The sequence below is a fragment of the Euprymna scolopes genome, chromosome 20 (genome assembly GCF_053919585.1).
Source record: "Euprymna scolopes isolate OS-2025 chromosome 20, ASM5391958v1, whole genome shotgun sequence".
Classification (NCBI taxonomy): Eukaryota; Metazoa; Mollusca; class Cephalopoda; order Sepiida; family Sepiolidae; genus Euprymna; species Euprymna scolopes.
In genome coordinates this window covers 23,058,323-23,077,316 of record NC_136501.1, presented here as the reverse complement: position 1 = coordinate 23,077,316, position 18,994 = coordinate 23,058,323, and the positions used below count along the sequence as shown (strand labels likewise).

The 18,994-nt window shown below is 32.4% G+C and overlaps 1 protein-coding gene across 1 annotated transcript in view; it reads left to right on the top strand.

Moving 5' to 3' along the window:
* The window catches only part of LOC145241362 (homogentisate 1,2-dioxygenase-like), a 98,294-nt gene that overhangs the window by 50,040 nt on the left and 29,260 nt on the right, over positions 1–18,994 (top strand). Inside the window, exons 5-11 of the mRNA XM_080104235.1 lie at positions 110–169; positions 2,141–2,232; positions 5,334–5,368; positions 9,692–9,771; positions 13,019–13,118; positions 13,357–13,478; positions 18,001–18,105. Coding sequence (XP_079960361.1) covers positions 110–169; positions 2,141–2,232; positions 5,334–5,368; positions 9,692–9,771; positions 13,019–13,118; positions 13,357–13,478; positions 18,001–18,105 — 594 coding nt within the window. The remainder of the gene's footprint in view (positions 1–109; positions 170–2,140; positions 2,233–5,333; positions 5,369–9,691; positions 9,772–13,018; positions 13,119–13,356; positions 13,479–18,000; positions 18,106–18,994) is intronic.

The window sequence follows — 18,994 nt, the reverse complement described above, 5'->3', positions numbered from 1 at the left end:
TTTTTTTTTTATGGAATTTACATTTTCTTTTCATTTTACAATTAATGGCTGAAGATTGTGTTTTGTAAATTTTTCTCTCGATTCACTTTTCTCTTCCACTATTTTCCAGATGCGTTGGAAACCGTTTGATATTCCAAAAGTCGGAGAGAAACAAATTGATTTTGTTGAGGTAAAAACACATTTCTTTTTTGTTTTTTGTTTTTTTTAAACAGGCATCTTGTATTATTCTTGTTTTCTTTTATGCAGAAGGAGACTTTTTTAAAAGGAATGTTTAATATTTGTCCAGAATTCCTTCTATATTATAAAGAAAAATCCGACATACGTACCCATGATGGAAAGAAAATATCATACACCAAAAATCATATAAATTGGTCAAGTAATTTTATGTTTATAAAATAAATCATTAAGAAAATTTTAGTTTTTCCAATGTCTCCACATTAAGAATATCTTTCTAAAATCTTTCAAATTTGAATTAGTTTTTTCCCCTTTGTTTCTTCGGTCTGTTTTCATGATGGCGTCATCATATTGTCGCTGTTCATTTAGCCACAAAATTTGATTTTCTTATTCAAAAATAAAAATTACTTGATCATCGAGACAGAGCTTCACCAACCCTGGTCTGCTGGTAAGTTTGTAGAGATAGAGAATAGCCTCAAGTGCGAGAAAATGTTTGGAGAAATAAGGACTAAGATCAGAGTGTAGTACCTGTTCTGATGCTACACTAAAGTTAATTTGTCCTTAGTTAATGTAGGAGAAATCCTTCTATACTAAAGGAATTTTTATTTTTGCTGACTGCCAGAGTGCTTCTTTTTGAGAAGCTGGTTTTCCCTCACATTAAAATTGACCTTTCTTGTGGGGAAGCAAATAAATAGCAATAGAGAAAAATTACTTTACAAGTAGCAGAAAATAAAATTATCTGATGTTCAAAATTTAAAAAAAAAAAAAAACTTATACAAAAATTATTCACGAATTTTAATGAAATTTTTGAAAAGAACCAGTAAATCCAATAAAGTTAACTGAACAAAAATGATATTTGCCTTTTTTGGTAAATTCTAGTATTAAAATTTTCAGTATTTGTGCGTGACTGTCATGGAACAACTGTTTTGGTTTTATTTTGAAGAGCACAGAACAAGGGGAGACAAAAAATTTTCTTAATTTTATTTTAATTAAATTAATGTTCAGATATCATTTCAGAATTTTTGTGTAAAAAAAAAAAAAAAAAAAAAAAAAAAAATCAAACTTAATTCCATTTTGAATTATTAAAATTTTCTTAAAATGTCTTCTCAAAACAAAATGTCACAAGCAATCCATTAATGACTTCATAATTAATAAATTTTAAGTCATACTTTGACAACTTTCATTTATTTCAGAATTTTTGTGTAAAAAAAAAAAACAAACAAAAAATTTTTTTTTAAATTTCTATTTTGTGTTATTTGAGTTTACTTAATTTTATTTTAATTCAATAAATTTCCAGATAATTAATGTTTTCTTTTGTGTTATTCTATTGTTGACATTTTCGAATCTCCCAGTTGTGAAATTGGATTACCTTCCCCTGTTCTGTGCTCTTCAAAATAAAACCACTTTTGCACTGGTGCATCTGCTACTAGTCTTTCTCTCCTGGACAGGGTTAAAAAAGGAATTGCCAACCTGATAGGTCCTGCTCTGTCACTCGAATTCCAACCTTTGTTCCATCAATGAGATGTTGCATCCCTGTGCCTATTTTACAAGTATTTTAATGGGAGGTGCCCTAATGAACTCCAAGCTCTTGAACCCCCTCAACAAGTAACAAAATCTCACCCCTACACAGTAGAGACCTTAGATGCCTGAAAGCCTTTTACTCTAACAGTTTTTCTCCTTCAAACTGCTAGACTTTGGAATTCCTCCCAGTCCCTGCTTCCCTGGTTGTACTGACATGTAAAAGTTTAAGTGTAATGTGAACAGACATCTTGCTACTCGACTCCCTACATAGTTTCCCTGTAAATTATGTCCCAAATAGTAACCCCCTAGATCCAAGTAGCACTGTGCCTTATTTGGGGTGAAATAACAATTTAAAAAAAAAAAAGAAAAAGTAGTTCCATGTAAAATTTCTTTTATTAAAAACAAAAAAAAATTATTTTATTTTTCAAATATTCTTTTTCGTTAGGGTTTGTCAACTTTGTGTGGCGCTGGTGATATTCGTGGTAGACATGGCGTTGCAATTCATGTGTTTGCATGTAATTCATCCATGGAAAACAAGTAAGATTTCTTTGTATTGTTTTGATTGGTCGGACAATTATTCTCACCTTGGGTGTTATTGGCACAGTGTTTCAGTTGTTCAAACCTACGACCTTCGTCAGGTATAAAATCCATGTTTTTTTTTTTTTTTTTTTTTTTTTTTTTTTTTTTTTTTTTTCAACTAAGGTAAAGGGATTAGTTCCCTATAGTAAGTAAAATTGAACCATGGATTTGAAGGTATGTATGTAAATTATAAAAAAAGGTCAATTTCAGAGGTCATTATCCTTATGCTTGTCAGTATTATTGAAAAAAAAATGTTTTACGAAACCGTGGATAGACAACTTAAGTGTTTTGTTTTTTTTCTAGAAAATAAGGTGCAAGGGATGCGATTCTAAGAAAAAAGGGGGAGAGATTAAGTAAGATTTCTTTGTCTTCGAGAAGATCTAACTGGACAAATTATGAATGCAAGGATCAGCTCTTTCAAGAAAAAAAAACTCTTATCTCCTTTCTCTTTTCTTCTCTCTCTTCCTCCAATTCTTTGTTCTCTGTCTCTCTCTCCTTTATCTCCATATCCATTCCTTTCTCTCTCCTGTCTCACCTATCCTACCTTCTTCTCTCCCCTCCTCTTACCTTTTCTCTCATCTCTCCTCCATCCTCTGTCTTTTCTCTCTCCTTCTCTTTGTTCCCTCTTGTCAGTCTTTTTTGTTATCTCCTCTTTTCTCTCTTCTTTCCTGTCTCCGTCCCCTATCCTTTTCCTTTCTCTCTCCTTCTCCCCTACCACTTCTTCTCCTCTATCCCTTATGACCTCTTCTCTGCCAACTTCGTCTCCTTTTCTGTCCCCTGTCTTCTCTTTCCTCTTCTCTAACTCCTCTTTCTCTCCTTTCTCTATTTTTCTTTTCTCTACTCCACTCTTTCCTCTATGCTCATAAATCAAGTTTTCTCAAAACATTGCTTTGAAAAAATATTAAAAACTAGCAAACTTTACTTATTCTTTTTTTTTTTTTTTTTTTTTTTTTTTTTTGTCAAACCAACTCTAAAAACATACTTTTTAAATTTTGAAGGTTTAAAATATTTGGGCATTTTTTTACAATAGCCAACAAAACAAAAATGGGGTAAAAAAAAAAAATAAATAAATAAATGTGTGACGAACATGCATGAAAACACCCAAGAATTGTATACCAATGTCTAAGTTGGGCCTATCTATGGTGAAAATGAATTTGTCCAAGAGCTATAAAAAGCTGATATCACTTAGCGAGTAACTGCCAAGGTTGCTCTGGTAACGTGGCATGTTGAATCATTGTTTGGGATCATGTCTAATCGTCAGAGGTGTGTTGGTTCAAATCCATGGAGTTGTTTGGGATCATGTCGTGTCGAATCAATGGGGGTGTTCGGGTTCGAATTGATGGAATTGTTCAGGATCGTGTCGGGTCACGTGGGCAAAATTGTTTGGGACCGTGTTGTTGCGTGTGATAACAATTTTCTGTTTTTTTTTTGTTTTCTCTTTTCCTTCATGAAGCAATAAAATGTGTAAAAAAATAAATTACTCTTTTTACCTACCTGGACAAGTTTTTTGTGTTTTTTAAATAATTTTAAAGCGTTTGTTTATTTTACAAAATATTAAACTAGCAGGACCCATAGAAATTCCATAGAATGAGAAATATATTGAATCAACAAATATAGGGTTATCTATATTCTTTTCTTAGTCTGTACTGTATGCCTTTAAAAAAGGCCAAATACAATATTTGAAGGCCAAACTGCTTAAAAAAAAAAAAAGCCAAATTCACAAAATATAGCTTTAAAAAAGGACAATCTGGCAACCCTTGACAAGAATATGAGTGACCTTCTCCCCCTTTTTTTTTGTTGGTCTTCAAAAATTGTATTTGTGTTTTTTCCAAAGTGTAACGTACAGACTAAGGAAGGAACACACAGAATATTTTATTGATTTGTTTCAACTAAAGATGAGGAAAATTGTCAAGGTTCAGTTGAGAAATGTAAACCATTTTAGTGCAAAAAATATTGGTTTATTGTGGCAAAAAAAAAAAAAAAATCAGTAAATATTTTATTTAAAACTAGTTTATACCCGTGTCTTGGGCGATATTGGTACAGTACCAGTGTTTGTCAATTTCCATCTTTTAGTTAACTGCAACTGCTTTAGTACCAAAAAATATTTTAAATTTTGTGGAAAAAAAATATGCTAATAAGATTTGCATGAGAGAGTAAGTAACTATAATGAATGAATTTATGCGTTTTTATTGCAAAAAAAAAAACAAAGTTTTAAGCAAAAATAAACTGCTATAAATTAATGCTGAATACGCTTTGCCTACTCTTTTGCAGATTATCAAAAAGAATTCACTGTTTTAAAAACTGTGTTTTTTATGATAATTTCTCCAAATTTATAAACCACATATCTAGTTAAAAAAAGTCTTTAGATTTATGAGAGATTTGAACTAAAGTATTGAGTAAAGCCTTTGTAATGTGGACTCTAGCTGTTCCTTGTCAAACCAACTCTGAAAACAATTTTTCAATAATGTACACATTTTGAAGGTTTGAAATATTTGGACATTTTTTTACAATAGCAAACAAACAAAAATGAGGTAAAAATAAATAAATAAATAAATGTGCACCAAATTAATGTTACCAAAGGCAAGATAAATACTCTTCTACGTACCTGAATAAGGTTTTTGTTTAAATTAATTTTAAAGTGTTTTAGTTCACACCAAAGTAGTGTGATATGACTGCTAAGAGGTCAAATTTAAAAAATTAGAACTTGGCATGTGTTAATTGACTTGAAATGTTCTTATATGCTCCTTTTTTATTTTTTACTTGAGTCACCACTTATCAAAGCCTAAAGGTCACTTGAGGATAAGGGTTAATTAATGTAAGGTGGTAGTGTAGTAATAGTTAATGGTATGAATTGGGTAGAATTTTCAATTCTAGCTGATGACACTCAAGTCATTGTTTTACTTTTGAAACCACTACTATATATTGGGTACAATACAGTAATTAATGGAAAATTGGCTCTGTAATAATAAATATAAAATTTACATTAATTAAAATATATTTTATGACCAGACAACGCTGGGTAGCCTGCTAGTTTAAAAAAAAATATTTTCATTTTTCAGGTGTTTCTACAATTCAGATGGTGATTTTCTTATTGGTAAGTGATTAAATTAAATACTTTCTTGTTGCATGTGATTTGGCATCTTTAGTGAAATTTAGAAACTTGTTTCAAAGGATTGGTTGAACGTATGATGGAATGATTGAAAGGAATGAACTAACAATATAATATAGATACTATGATGGCATATGTTTTTCAGAATCTTTGATCTATTCTCTGCTTCTCTTGTTCCAACTCGTTTGACTTGTTGATCCAGTGGTCTTGAAAAATTTGTTGTTTTGATACCCCATTGTGTTGTTGGCCCTATTGGCTATGATCACAGCATAGTATCTGTTATGTTGTGGCTGGCAATACCAAAAGTTTGAACGGTTATTATTATTGATTTGTTAACTTATGTAGAAAAAGATATGCAGAGAGAATGTTTTGAAAGAAAGGAATGTTTAGCTAAAATTATTTTAAAAATCTAACGGAGGAATTTTAACTGAGATTTATAAGCAATGGAATTGATCTGATAACAAAGAGTAGGTTTTGATATATATATATATATATATATATCAAAACCTACTCTAACCTATAGATAGATAGATGAGACACAAGAGTGAAAACAAGAAAGCTGTCCATGAGAGGAGGCTGACTTTGTCAATAATGTTAGCATTCGACTGAGCTAACAAAGAAACAATGCAAGGACTAAAAGGAAAGCTAGCATTGTAAATTCCCAAGAGAAACACCAAACTTTTAAAATAAGAATAAACGAGAAAAAAAACAAAGTCCTGTTGTAACTGCTTTAGTGAAATGCTTTCTTGTAGTATCCAAGAAACGAAGGGAGCTACAACCTAAGGTTAGTAGGCCGTTATCAAACGGCCATGTTTGTTGCACCCGTCCTGAACTAATGACTATTACCTTGTCCATGTTACGTTAACTCTGTTTGAGTATGTGTAAACATGCACACATATGAACACCCACCCACAACGAACATTTATAAACACTAAGCAATAAATGAGCATGAGTTTCATACACATGTATATTTGTATAGACTATATGTGCATGAACGCACATATATACATTAGTTATATACAACCTGACAATCCAACACTTGTAATACAACTTCTTATTCCAGTAGCTTCAGAATTGTTTGATCTATTCCTTGCTTCCTTTATTCCAGCTTGTTTGACGTTAGTCCAGTGGTTTTCGTCAATTAGTTGTTTTGGTACCTCATTATAATACAACTTCCTATTCCAGTCACTTCTTTCCAAAAACTACAATCCTGTGGAACTCTCTTCATGCTGATTGTTTTCCTCCTGCAATCAGACTTTGTATTTTCAAGACTAACGTCAATAGGCATCTCTCCTCTTTTCATAATAATCATCTATATTGGTTTCCTGAGATGAAATGCACCTAGCATTGGCACTTTTTGTTTTTTTACTTATGTTCTGCAAAACCAAAAACAACAACCCACCTATTCTCGCATTGGTTCTTCCCATTTCCCCTTTCTATCTATGTATTTTGGCTTATATTAAAGTGGGCAGAGAAAGATTGGATATTATGTTAGTTTCATTTTAATATATATACTCTTATTTAAAAAAAAAAAAAAAAAATTTTGTGTATTAATATTCATATTAAAAACCTTTTTTTTTTTTTTTTCTGTATATTTAAAAAGAATACACAACTTTGTCATATATGGATCATGGAATTGCATTCATGTGCAAAAGATCTAATTTGCATATTCTTTTAAACATTCATTTTAATTAATTTCCTATTAGTTTTTTCGGTTTTATTATGGGATGATCATCTTTTAGTTAACTATTATGTGTAATTATATTTATGCAGATATTTTACATGATTTATACTTGCGTAATATTTGCGTAAAAAGGTTATAGTAAACACAAAACTCTTTATATATATATATATATATATATATATATATATATATATGCATGCATATATTTGTTTAAAAAATTGCCTACCAAACTCCTCTGTCAATTTTTTTATCTAGACATAGAACTAAATATATACAGTATTCGAACCCATGCGGAAAAAAAAGTTTAGTCCATGTCCAAGTAACCTACATCTAAAATTTCAAGTGTTTAGACACAAAATTGGCAGAAGAGTTTTGGTAGTTTTCAAAGGTCAAGTCATTAAACTTTAACCTCTTGACAGCTAAATTTCTGGCCTTAAACAGATTAAAAAGATTTTCCCAAATCTCAATACCCCTTATGTCAAATCTTGAGCCTATACACTGAAAATTGACAGAGTAGTTTGGTAGGAAAATGTACATGCGCACACACACACACAATTTCACTAATATAGATATATGCATGAGAGAGAGATGAAAAATGAACGAATAAAAATTATATGTTCAACAACATTCTGTCTTTATTTCAAGACTTCCTCAGGATGATTGAATTGAAGAACTAAAGTACCAGTACAATATTTGAAAATATTTGTTGTGATTGTCATGTGAAATGGATCTTTTTGTTCTATTTCCAAATGAAAAAAAAAAAAAAAAATCCAGCATTCAAAGTGAACGAATGAGAATGCAACAAGTGAGATTTTTTTTTTCTAACAACATATAATCGTTAGAAAATTTAAAAAGATATGATGCAGTTTTTTTCTCATATATATATATATATATATATATATATATAGCTGAATGTCTGTGTCTGGTCACGAATAGGCTCCCATATGGTTGACTATTTTAAAAAAACTGATTACATATAATGATAGATGTATCAAGACACAGGAATGGGTATGTTTGATCTGGCAGAATGGTGGTTCATTTAAATTGTGGGGTCTGTGTTCGCACTTGGTCCACAAAGTATGGAAATAAAAAAATTTTAAAATTTAAAAAAAAAAAACGTTTGCAAGTGTTTTTGATATAGATGTACATAAGAATACTTTGATAAGTATGTTTTAACTTAAATAGGGATGGTATAATAAAATTGTGGGGTCTGCGTTCGCGTCTGGCCTCCATGGAATGGAAATAGGCACAAACTTTAATAAAGACTTTTCATATCTATCTGTGTAAGTATACTTTGATAATTATGTTTCAGTTTGAAGATATATGGTATAATAAAATTATGGGGTGTTCGTTCGCACCTAACCTCCATAGAATGGAAATATGTCACAAAGTTTAACAAGGTTTTTTAATATAGATCCACAGAATATTGTGATAAGTGTTTCAGTGTGAACAGGTATGGTATAATAAATTATGGGGTTTATCTATTTTATTTTTACTTTCATCATATTTTGCTTTGGTTTTGAAGCTATCTCTTTACAACCCTTCCTTTCATAACCTATGATACTTTCATAAATCAGTCCATTTTCTGTAGGCTGTTTTTGAACCCAGTCAACAACGGGTACTTTTGCTAGTATATATGTATATATATATATATATATATATATGTGTGTGTGTGTGTTGGAATGATTAATCAGAATTGGAAGATTTGGGGGTATCGGAATCGGAAAAATTGATGCCTATTTTACGATGCCAAAACGATTCTTTTAATTGTCTTTTTTTTTTTTATTTGATTTCGTTTAAAGCAAAATCTTCCATTGCTGGTAATAATGATAAAATTATAAAATTTATTGATTTTAAATTACCAGTAAAGCTAAAATCGATAGATCATCCTTCACAAGTGTATTTTGACGTTTAGGAAAATATCTGCATATTTAACACGTGTTTCTACGAAAATCAGGAGAAATAATTATCTTATAGTTAAATAATTAGTTTTATAAAGAATCGGGGGGGGGGAATATTGGAATCGTCTCATCACTAATACATATGTGTGTGTGTGTGTGTGTGTATATATATGTATATGTGTGTGTGTATATATATATATATATATATATATATATATATTAGTCGTTTGAATTCAAAATGGTAATAATATAATTAATAATAATAATCTTTACAAAAAGATGGCAGATATCATTCTTGATTAATGAGTTTGAAAGGACCAATCTCAGCACCTCTGATTTCTGATGCTGTCTGACTCTAACAGATTGGAAAAACACTTGTGTTGGCATTTCAAAAAATTACTCCAACAAACTGTATTCATACGCCAATCACATTCGTCCTTCATTTACGTCCACATTCGCTTACAGATTAGACATAATTTTCTAATGATTCAAGCATTGCTTTAGATATGTGTGAGTTAGGTTTATTTAAATGTTGAGAATGGTGTTATCAGAAAATATACCCATCTCGGATACAATTTCATCATTTTTGAAATTCAAACATTTTGTTTTTAATTAAATTCTTACTAATTTTATTAGAGGAAAAGAACGATTTTTATTGATTCTTCTTTAATTGATGTTTTTTTTTTTGTTTTTTTCTTATCGATTTGTGATTTATTTTTCCAGTTCCGCAACAGGGCAGTTTATTCATCACAACTGAAATGGGTCGAATGAATGTGGAACCAAATGAAATTTGCGTCATTCAGGTATTTTACCTTTTTCCTTGCTGAAGATTTAACTTTGTTATGTTTTTTCACAAGTTCACAAAATCAAATAAAACACAAACTCTGACATATTCTGCAAATATCAGTTATACTCTGCGTTTGTGTGTGACACTATTGACCCTCTGAACACTAAAGTCCATATCTATGCCCTCAACTCATCACTTGCCCTCAGCTCGTATCAATCTGCACAAAGCCACAACTGTTGTTCTACTGTGTCAAACTTGCCATTCGCCTCAACTCTGTCGTCAACCGTGACAAACCCTAGACTCCCACAACTGTTCATAACTATCATAAACTGTCTCAAAACTTATTACTAATCCTAAAATTAACTCCAAAATATATTGACTGATTTTTTTTTTTTGTTGTTCGTATTAGTCACACTATGCTTAACAATCCTATTTTAGCTTTCTTTTGTGTTCCTTGGTGAACAACTTCCTTCTTATTGTTCTGCTGATAAACTTATTTACTCTTTTATTCGTTATATTTTTTATTTTATTTATTTATTTTTTAAACACTTGGAGGATGGGAACGTTGATAGTATCACATGGAAACATTCCCAAGGGGTGGAATTTTGTGTATACGTGCAGTAATTTCGACAGTGCGCATACCATGGAATACTTGTAAAAAAAAAAACATGGCAGCATGAAATCCGGAATAATTATTTTGAAGAAAAACTAGTAATTTGTGCATCAATGTGTTTATATTTATATAGAATACTTGCATATGGTGAAGATTTTACTGTTCATATTAGACCTAAATATCTGCAGGTTAGTGCAGTCAGGGAAGCAAAAAACAAAGAGGAACTTTCAAAGCCTGGCAGTTGGGGGGGGGTATTAAAATAGAAGACTTTCTGGCATCTAGGGACGTCTACAGTGAAAGGGTGGAATTTTGCCGCCTGTCAGGTTAATTGTCGAGGGGGCACAAGTACTACAAGTTTGTCCAAGCATATTCCATAAAATGCTTGCAAAACAAGTACAGGGATGCAGCGTTGTGGTGATGAGACAGACGGTTGGAGCTTGGTTGCTATTGCCGAACTATGTAAGGAGATAAGCAAGATGTCAGTTTACATTACATTTGAGCTTCTGCATGTCAGTACAGTAAGGGAAACAGGAATAAAACTCCAAAGTCTAGCAGTCGGAGGAAAGAAACTATTAGAATAGAAGCTTTACCGGCAAGAATGAGAGTTTATTGCTAAACGGGTTTGTCTGGGATATGCACATCGAAGAGGATACAAATACAAGGAGTTCATTAGAGTTCATTCCATTAAAATATTCATTCCATTAAAATATTCCATGACTTACGAGATCCAATGATTTTATAGAGATTAAAGAAAAACATTGCTTCAACAAAATTATAGTTTTATAAAAAAGTATATTTCAATGGATAATTATATGACCAAACAATACCATGATAATTAAATTTAACTTTTCTCGGTCCTGGATATAACCTTAAACTATATCCGATGGTGAGGCCTCAGCTTGCAAGCCTTAGGGAGTGTGGAGCCACCCTTTAATTGCCATTGCTCCCAGGTCCACTCTGACCCGGAGTGGTAGTACCTGTTAGGGTCCCAACTATGGGTTAAATAGAATACGACTTAAAAATAAATATACTATATTAAAGTCGTTCTTCAAAATCACCAGATTCGGCATTAAATAACCTGAAATATGCCGTAAAACAACCAACCAATAACTTTTCTCAATGGGGGGAAAAAACAACAGTTAAACTTGAGATTGAGATGAGCAGGTGTTCCACCTATTGTTCTCTTCAGTGGTAACTGGGGAGATGACTGTATATTGAGGGTTGTTCCAGAAGTAAGGTCTCCTATTTTTTTTAAAACTCTAAACTAAAACCTTGAAGAGCTACAAAGACGGGAGTGATACCATTAAAACAAGCAACCTTTTGTGTTCCAGAATTTATTTTTCTATATAGTTACCACCATTCTTAATGCATTTTTGCCAACCTCTTTTGATGCCTCGGTTGTGAAAGCTCAGAGTGCGCTTTATCCCTCCTATGTCTGTCACCATTCTGGTGGTTGTGGTGGTGGTGACAGCAACGAGCATTTCGGATAAATCAGATTATTGTTGCTGGTATTCATTTCAACCATATCTAAAATTCTGGCTAAAAAGACATTGGGTACTCACGAGAGGGACCATGTGAAGGTTGCCAACATAAGTGAAAGTTTTTCTAAAGAACAGAGTGGCACATCCAGGTTGTCAGTTTGCAACCTTCACCTCCTTGGTGTTATTGGTGGTGATGTAGTGACTAAAATCTAATGGATGGACCAAGCCTCTTAAAGAAGAGTTTGGACATTGGTAAAAATTATTGCCAACTAAGACTATGGCTGAAACCCTAGAGGAAGACCTCCAGTCTAGTGAAATGAGGACAAAAATAAATAACATTCAATGCTGCCTAGACTAAGCTTCTTTCCTTTAATAATTACAAGAAACCTTCTCAACCACTAATAGCCATGGCTAATGATACATTACCTGAAAGTACTTCAAACACCTTGGCTTAACGTTCACAGGGAACACGAGTTGGAACAGATATAGTGAGAGCATTGTCAACGCTACTGCAAGGGTGGGCTCTCTGTACCATGCTAGAAATTTATTTACACCTGAGAGTATCCTGTACCTCTACAAGGCCACCATTCGCCCATGTGTGGAGTATTGTTGCCACATTTGGGCTGATGTATTTGCTACTAGTCTCTCACTGTTAGACAAGGTTCAAAAGAGTCACCAACCGAATATGTCGGCTAGACTGTCCTAGCAACGAAATCTTGCATCCCTCTGTTTGTTTTACAAGTATTTTAATGGTAAGTGCTCAGACGAACTACAAGCCCGGGTACTCAACATCCCTTGACGTAAATTACTCCCGACAAATTGACAAGCAGCAAAATCCCACCCCTACACAGTAGAGACCCCCAGATGCCAGAAAGCCTTCCACTCTAGTTTTTTTTCCCCTAGGATTGCTAGACTTTAGAATTTCTATCTGGGTCCCTGCTTCCTTGACTGTACTGACATGAAGAAGTTCAAGTATACTGTAAACAGACATCTTGCTGCTCAGCTTACTACATAGTATCCCTGCAAATTATGTCCCAGATAGTAGCCCCCCCCCCCTACATCAAAGTGGCACTGTGCTTTGGTTGGGATGAAAATGCAAAATGAAAACAGATTGTTTGCAGTTAATTTTAATTCTGTTTAGAAATATTTTTTTTTTTCTTTCTTTCTAGCAAGGAATTCGTTTCAATGTCGCCGTTGATGGAGAAACGCGAGGATACATTCTAGAAGTTTACGACAATCATTTCTGCCTTCCTTATGCCGGACCAATTGGTAAGACAAAGCATTTTAATTTGAAAATCTCTCTCTCTCTCTCTCTCTCTCTCTCTCTCTCTCTCTCTCTCTCTCTCTCTCTCTTTCTCTCTCTCTCTCTCTCTAGTCTCTCCTGCCCTTTCACTCTTTATTTTTTTTTTATTTTTTTTTATTTTTTTTTTTTTTCCTTTCTCTCCTTATTTAACCTTTCTTTTCTCTTCATTACTCACTTGCAAATGTTTTATGTTTTAAATTTCAGGTCCAAATGGACTGGCATATCCAAGGGATTTCTTAACTCCAGTCGCTTGGTATGAAGACAAAGATGTTCCTGAATACAAAGTCATTAGCAAATATCAAGGCCAACTTTTTCAAGCGATTCAAGTAAGTTTTACAAAAACAAAAAATATGGCCAAAATTTGAGTCTACTAGGGGAGACAATCCAAATTTTAAGGATCTTTTTTTCAAACCAAACTTTTCTAGTAATTAAAAACAAGATTAGTAAAATAACAAAGTAACATAACATTTTTATCAAAACATTTATTGAATTAATTTTTTCTTAATTTAATATATGAGCAACGATATTTCATAATAGACATTTTTGAAATTTACATTATTTAATTTTTTTTTTTTTAAATGTACAAATAAAATATAATATTCCTTATTTCAAAAGTTATTTTAAAATTATTTTTTAAGTGTATAAATAAAACATAACATATTCAGTTATAATATTATGGCATGGATGGAATGTATTTTTTATATAACTTCCTTTTTAACAAAATATAATTATTTGGATGTAAAAATTCATTTTCAGAAAAATTATTCAATAAAAACATAAAAATTGTGATAGTTTCTCCCTAAAACTCTTCTAAAAATAAAAACAAAAAAATATACTTCCAGTTAGTTAAAGTGCAATAGTGGCAGATTTTTTTTTTTAATTACAGTTTATCAAGGCATGGAAACCACTCTAGAAGAATGAATAATAATTATGTTAATGAATACTAGGAAGACAGTGAAACAACACCTTGAAGATCAGTAATGATAACACTTGGGTAGGGTTTAATTATAAAATCATTTATTTACATTAGACTTGAAAACCACCATGCTATAATCAGCTATCAGGTTGACAAAAAAAATGCTTATGATTCTTAACTTTTAAATCAGATGAACATATTTTGGCCTAAAAAAAAGGCAACAACTTTATTGTTCCACTCTGTAAATATTAGCCGTGTAATCAGTTTTTAAACTGTTTTTCAAAATAAAGATATTTTATTGTTCAATTTTTTTTAAAGGGGGGGGGGGTTCCTAAAAGGTGCTTGAAAAATCAAGGGGAATAATTTTACAAGGAAATTCTGTTATGTATTGGTAACCCTGTATCAGGTCAGTTAATATAAAATTTGACATCGGTAAGTTGAATTTTGACAAGAGTCACACTGAGTGCATGTCATAATAACTCAAATCTGCAAAACAGAATCATTCCCCGGGTTGAATCAAGGTGACATGTGAGATGAAAATAAAATGATCATAGATTAAACAGAGGTAAGTTGAGATGACAAATGATGTCACGTTTGTCAAGCTGAGAGACAACAAAGATTTTCAAATTTACTGTGAAGCTGTGTCAATAATGGGTTTCTGTCTGCAGGAGTTAGTATGAGACACACCGCCAATATTAATGTAGAAAACTTTGATAACTGTTAAGTGCGAAATGTTACTCCATTATGTCTGTCTGCGTGTCACCATTTCAGTAATGTTAAAAAGTTTAATAAATAATTCAAAAAAAGAACCTGAATCTCTCTCTTCCGAGTTAATTTCTCCAAAAATAAACCTTTAAGGAATTCTCAGCAAACCTTGTATCTTTTTTTTTTTTGCATAAGTTTTTTATTTGTATAAACAAAAATATCTGAATCAAAAGAATCTAAGTTACTCTCTCCTGAGGCAAGTCTCTCCAAAAAATAAAACTTTTAAGAAACTTTCAGCAAACGTTTCCTTATGTTCTTTTCTGCATTAAAAGAGGCTTTAACCACTAGAAAAAAACAGTAAAAATGAAGAGAAGTAGCAGCAGCAGACAAGAACGATAAGATGCACATTGATTCTATTAATGTCCTCAGTTTATCAAGCCAGCAGGACCTTCAATTAAATTTCTAGATATTCACAAATATAGAAAACTAAAAGATATATTCAGCATTGCCCAGTAGTAAACATAACATCAAATTCCTTAAAACAAAATGAAGTAAAAAAAAAAAAAAAAAAAAAAAAACGTAAAGAAACTGAGACTTGTGTATGTGAGTATTATGTTTTTTCTAAACAGGTCACTTCTTGTCAGTAAAAAAAAAAAAACTCTGGCTGAAATTGAAACCAAAACCTAAAGAAAGTGAGTCAAGTATGATATCCCTTAAGCCGGCTTAACACAATATTTTAAAGTGTTTTCAAACCTACTTATTCTTAACATAATGAACCTGTCATGTGAACCATTCATGCATGTACATTCATGAAATGGTTACCAAACGGATAAAAATCCGACGACTCCCATGTACCAATTTTTCAATTTTGACCCCTTAGCAGACCGTTTTTTCAAATGAAAACTGATTAAAAAGTTCTCCACATGTCTGAATATCCTATATACCAAATTTCAAGTTCATAGATTAAAAATTCGTTGAGTATAGAGGTGGAGAAATGTTCTCTCTCTCTCACACATGTACACATGCTCAATTTTACAGATATACTAGCAGGTTGCCTGGTCATAAAATATGCATATTAATTATATTTTAATTAATGCAGAAACTGAGGCATGTGCATGTGAGTATCATATTTTTTCTAACGACTTCATTTCTTGTAAGTACAAAGAAAAAAAAATGGAAAATACTCAAGTTGAGACCAAAACCTAAAGACAGTGAGTCAAATACGATAACCATTACACAAGCTTGACACGACATCAACTGTCAATAATGGATTTCTGTCTGCAGGAGTAAGGAGCTGAGAAAATCAGATCATAAGGTATCATTGGAAGAATACTTAACATGATTAAATCCTTCTTAGATAAGAGAAAAATCCAGGTTGTCCTCGACGGTTATACATCTAAACAATATGATATAAATACGGGAATGCCTCAAAGGTCTATCCTTAGACCTCTATTATACCTAATATTCATCAATAACCTCCCTGACAAAATTGTCTGTGAGATGGGTATATATGCTGATGACACCACGCTCTATAACAGACACAACAGGAAAACAAATGAACACATATCTAAAGAAATGGCAGAAACACTAGAGGATGACCTCCAATCCGTAGTGGAATGGGGACAAAAATGGATGGTCACATTCAATGCTGCCAAGACTAAACTTGTTTCCTTCAATAATTACAAGAAACCTTCTCTACCACCAATAGCAATGGCCAAAGACTCTTTATCTGAAAGTACATCTTTTAAACTCCTCGGCCTAACATTCACAGGAAACATGAGTTGGAACAATTACATTGAGATCATTACCAGGACCGCTGCAAAGAAGGTAAGTTCTCTCTACCGTGCTAGAAAGCTACTAACACCCGAAAGTATCCTGTACCTCTCTGAGGCCACCATTCGCCCGTGTTATGGAGTATTGCTGTCATATTTGGGCTGGTGCATCTGCTACTAGTCTCTCGCTCCTAGACAAGGTTCAAAAGAGTCGCCAACCTGATAGGTCCTGAACTGTCATCTAAGCTTCAGCCTCTGTCCCATCGATGAAATGTTGCATCCCTCTGCCCGTTCTACAAGTACTTTAACAGTGAATGCTCCAACAAACTGCAATCACTTGTACCCCCTTGATGTAAATATCCCCAACAAGCAGCTAAATCCCACCCCTTCACAATAGAAATCCCTAGATGTAAAAGAACCTTATACTCCAGTAGTTTCTTCCCCAAAACCGCTAGACTTTGGAATTCTCTTCCGGGTTCCTGCTTCCCCAACTGTACTTATATGCAGAAGTTCAAGTCTAACGTGAACCAACATCTTGCTGCTTAACTCCCCACATAGTATTCCTGTAGCTTATGTCCCTGATAGTAGCCCCCTTATATCAAAGTGGCAATGTTCCTTGTTTGGGGTGAAAATGTAAAAAAAAAAAAAAAAAAAAAAAAAATTTACAAAGCGGTTTCAGAAAATCTTGTTTAACGTAAAGAAGCTTTTCTGTTTCTCGAACGTGCATACACTGTCGTAAAACAGTGTACAATCAGTTAAAATTCCGACAACTCCCACCTACCAATTTACTAATTTTGACCCCTTAGCCATGAAAACCGATTAAAGTTTTCCAAATGTCTGAATACCCTATATACGAAATTTAAAGTCTGTAGATCAAAAATTCACTGGGTATCTAGATTGAGAAATGTCCTCGCACACACATGCATTCTCAATTTTATAGATAGACAGATCAGAGGGAAACGCTTTGATGCTGGCAAAGATATTTCCAGATGTTCCATAGCTAACCTAGTTATCATCATATCATATTAATTCAAAGATTCTATTGGCATTAGTTTCCTCGATATTTTTTGTTGTCAGAATTCTTTCTAGAAAGACAGCAAGTACTTACGGGAGGGACCACATGAAGGTTGCCAACGTCCTAAGTGAAAGTGAGTTTTGTAGAATGATATATAGACCTACTTTCATGTGCTACACACATGCACACATATTCGTTTTTGGTCATAATTTTCTACAATGCATTAACAGTTCATAATTCATAAGAAATATCTGGGGAATTTACTAGCAGAAAAGATTCTACTTTTGGTTCTAAGTCCTCAGATATTTGTGAATGTAAGCCTCAAAAGAAGCAAGCGAATGTCTTGTTTTTAAGTGGGCGTCAGGTTTGATCTTTTGAATATATTAATAATTTTATCCATTTTTTTTTTTTTTTTTTTTTTTTTTTTTTTAATTTCCCAGGATCATTCTCCATTTGATGTGGTCGCCTGGCACGGCAATTATGCTCCGTACAAATATAATTTGAAGAATTTCATGGTCATAAACGCCGTTGCTTTCGATCATGCCGTAAGTTTTGTTTTTGAGAAAGATTTCCTGTTCAATTGCACATTCTTTGGAGTGTTCACCTTTTTTTTTTTTTTAATTTTTTTTTTATTTATTTATTTTTTTTTTTTTTAATTTTTTTTTTATTTATTTATTTTTTTTATTTTTTTTTTATTTATTTTTTTTATTTTTTTTTATTTTTTTTATTTATTTTTTTTATTTTTCTTTTAAAGTTTGGCGCTTCTGCATTTACTGACCCGTTTTTTTTCACAAAGTTGGATCGAGCTCACTCGGCAGCTGAAGGAAATAACTGGAAAATGTCGGTTGAGCATTCCTCAATTTTTATGAACATCTCTGTTTTTAGCTAATACGAATCTATTAAGGTAACTTTTTATAAATTGGAAAAAATAAAAAATTAAATTTTAATTGCACAGATTAAGGTTAGGGTTGGGTTAGGTACATGTTTGTAATTTTATTTATTGCATTTCCATGTTTTTCCTTATAATTTTCTTGTAGCGGTTTAATATTTCGTGATCAGCCACTTTGAGTTATTTTCGTCAGCAGCCGAGCACGCCTGAGAAACTTTGTGGAAACTGTGGGTTGGTAAATCTTTTAAAAATAAAAATAATTTCATCCCAAAAATAAGCTTAAATTGCAGTCAAAATAACTTTCTCATTTTTTTTATTTTATCTAAATTAATATTTGCTTTTCAACATTTCTTGGATATTTTTTTTTTTTTAATTTTTTTAATGGATCACCATTTTTTAAGGCCAAAGGCCACTCAAGAACCAATGTTAATGGAATAAACCAAGTTTTATTACTTTCTCCATTCCATTCAATTATCCTGAATGCACTCATGAGGTTAATCTTTCAGCTGGTAATCGTTAACTATTGTCCTCTGGTGACTTGTAGC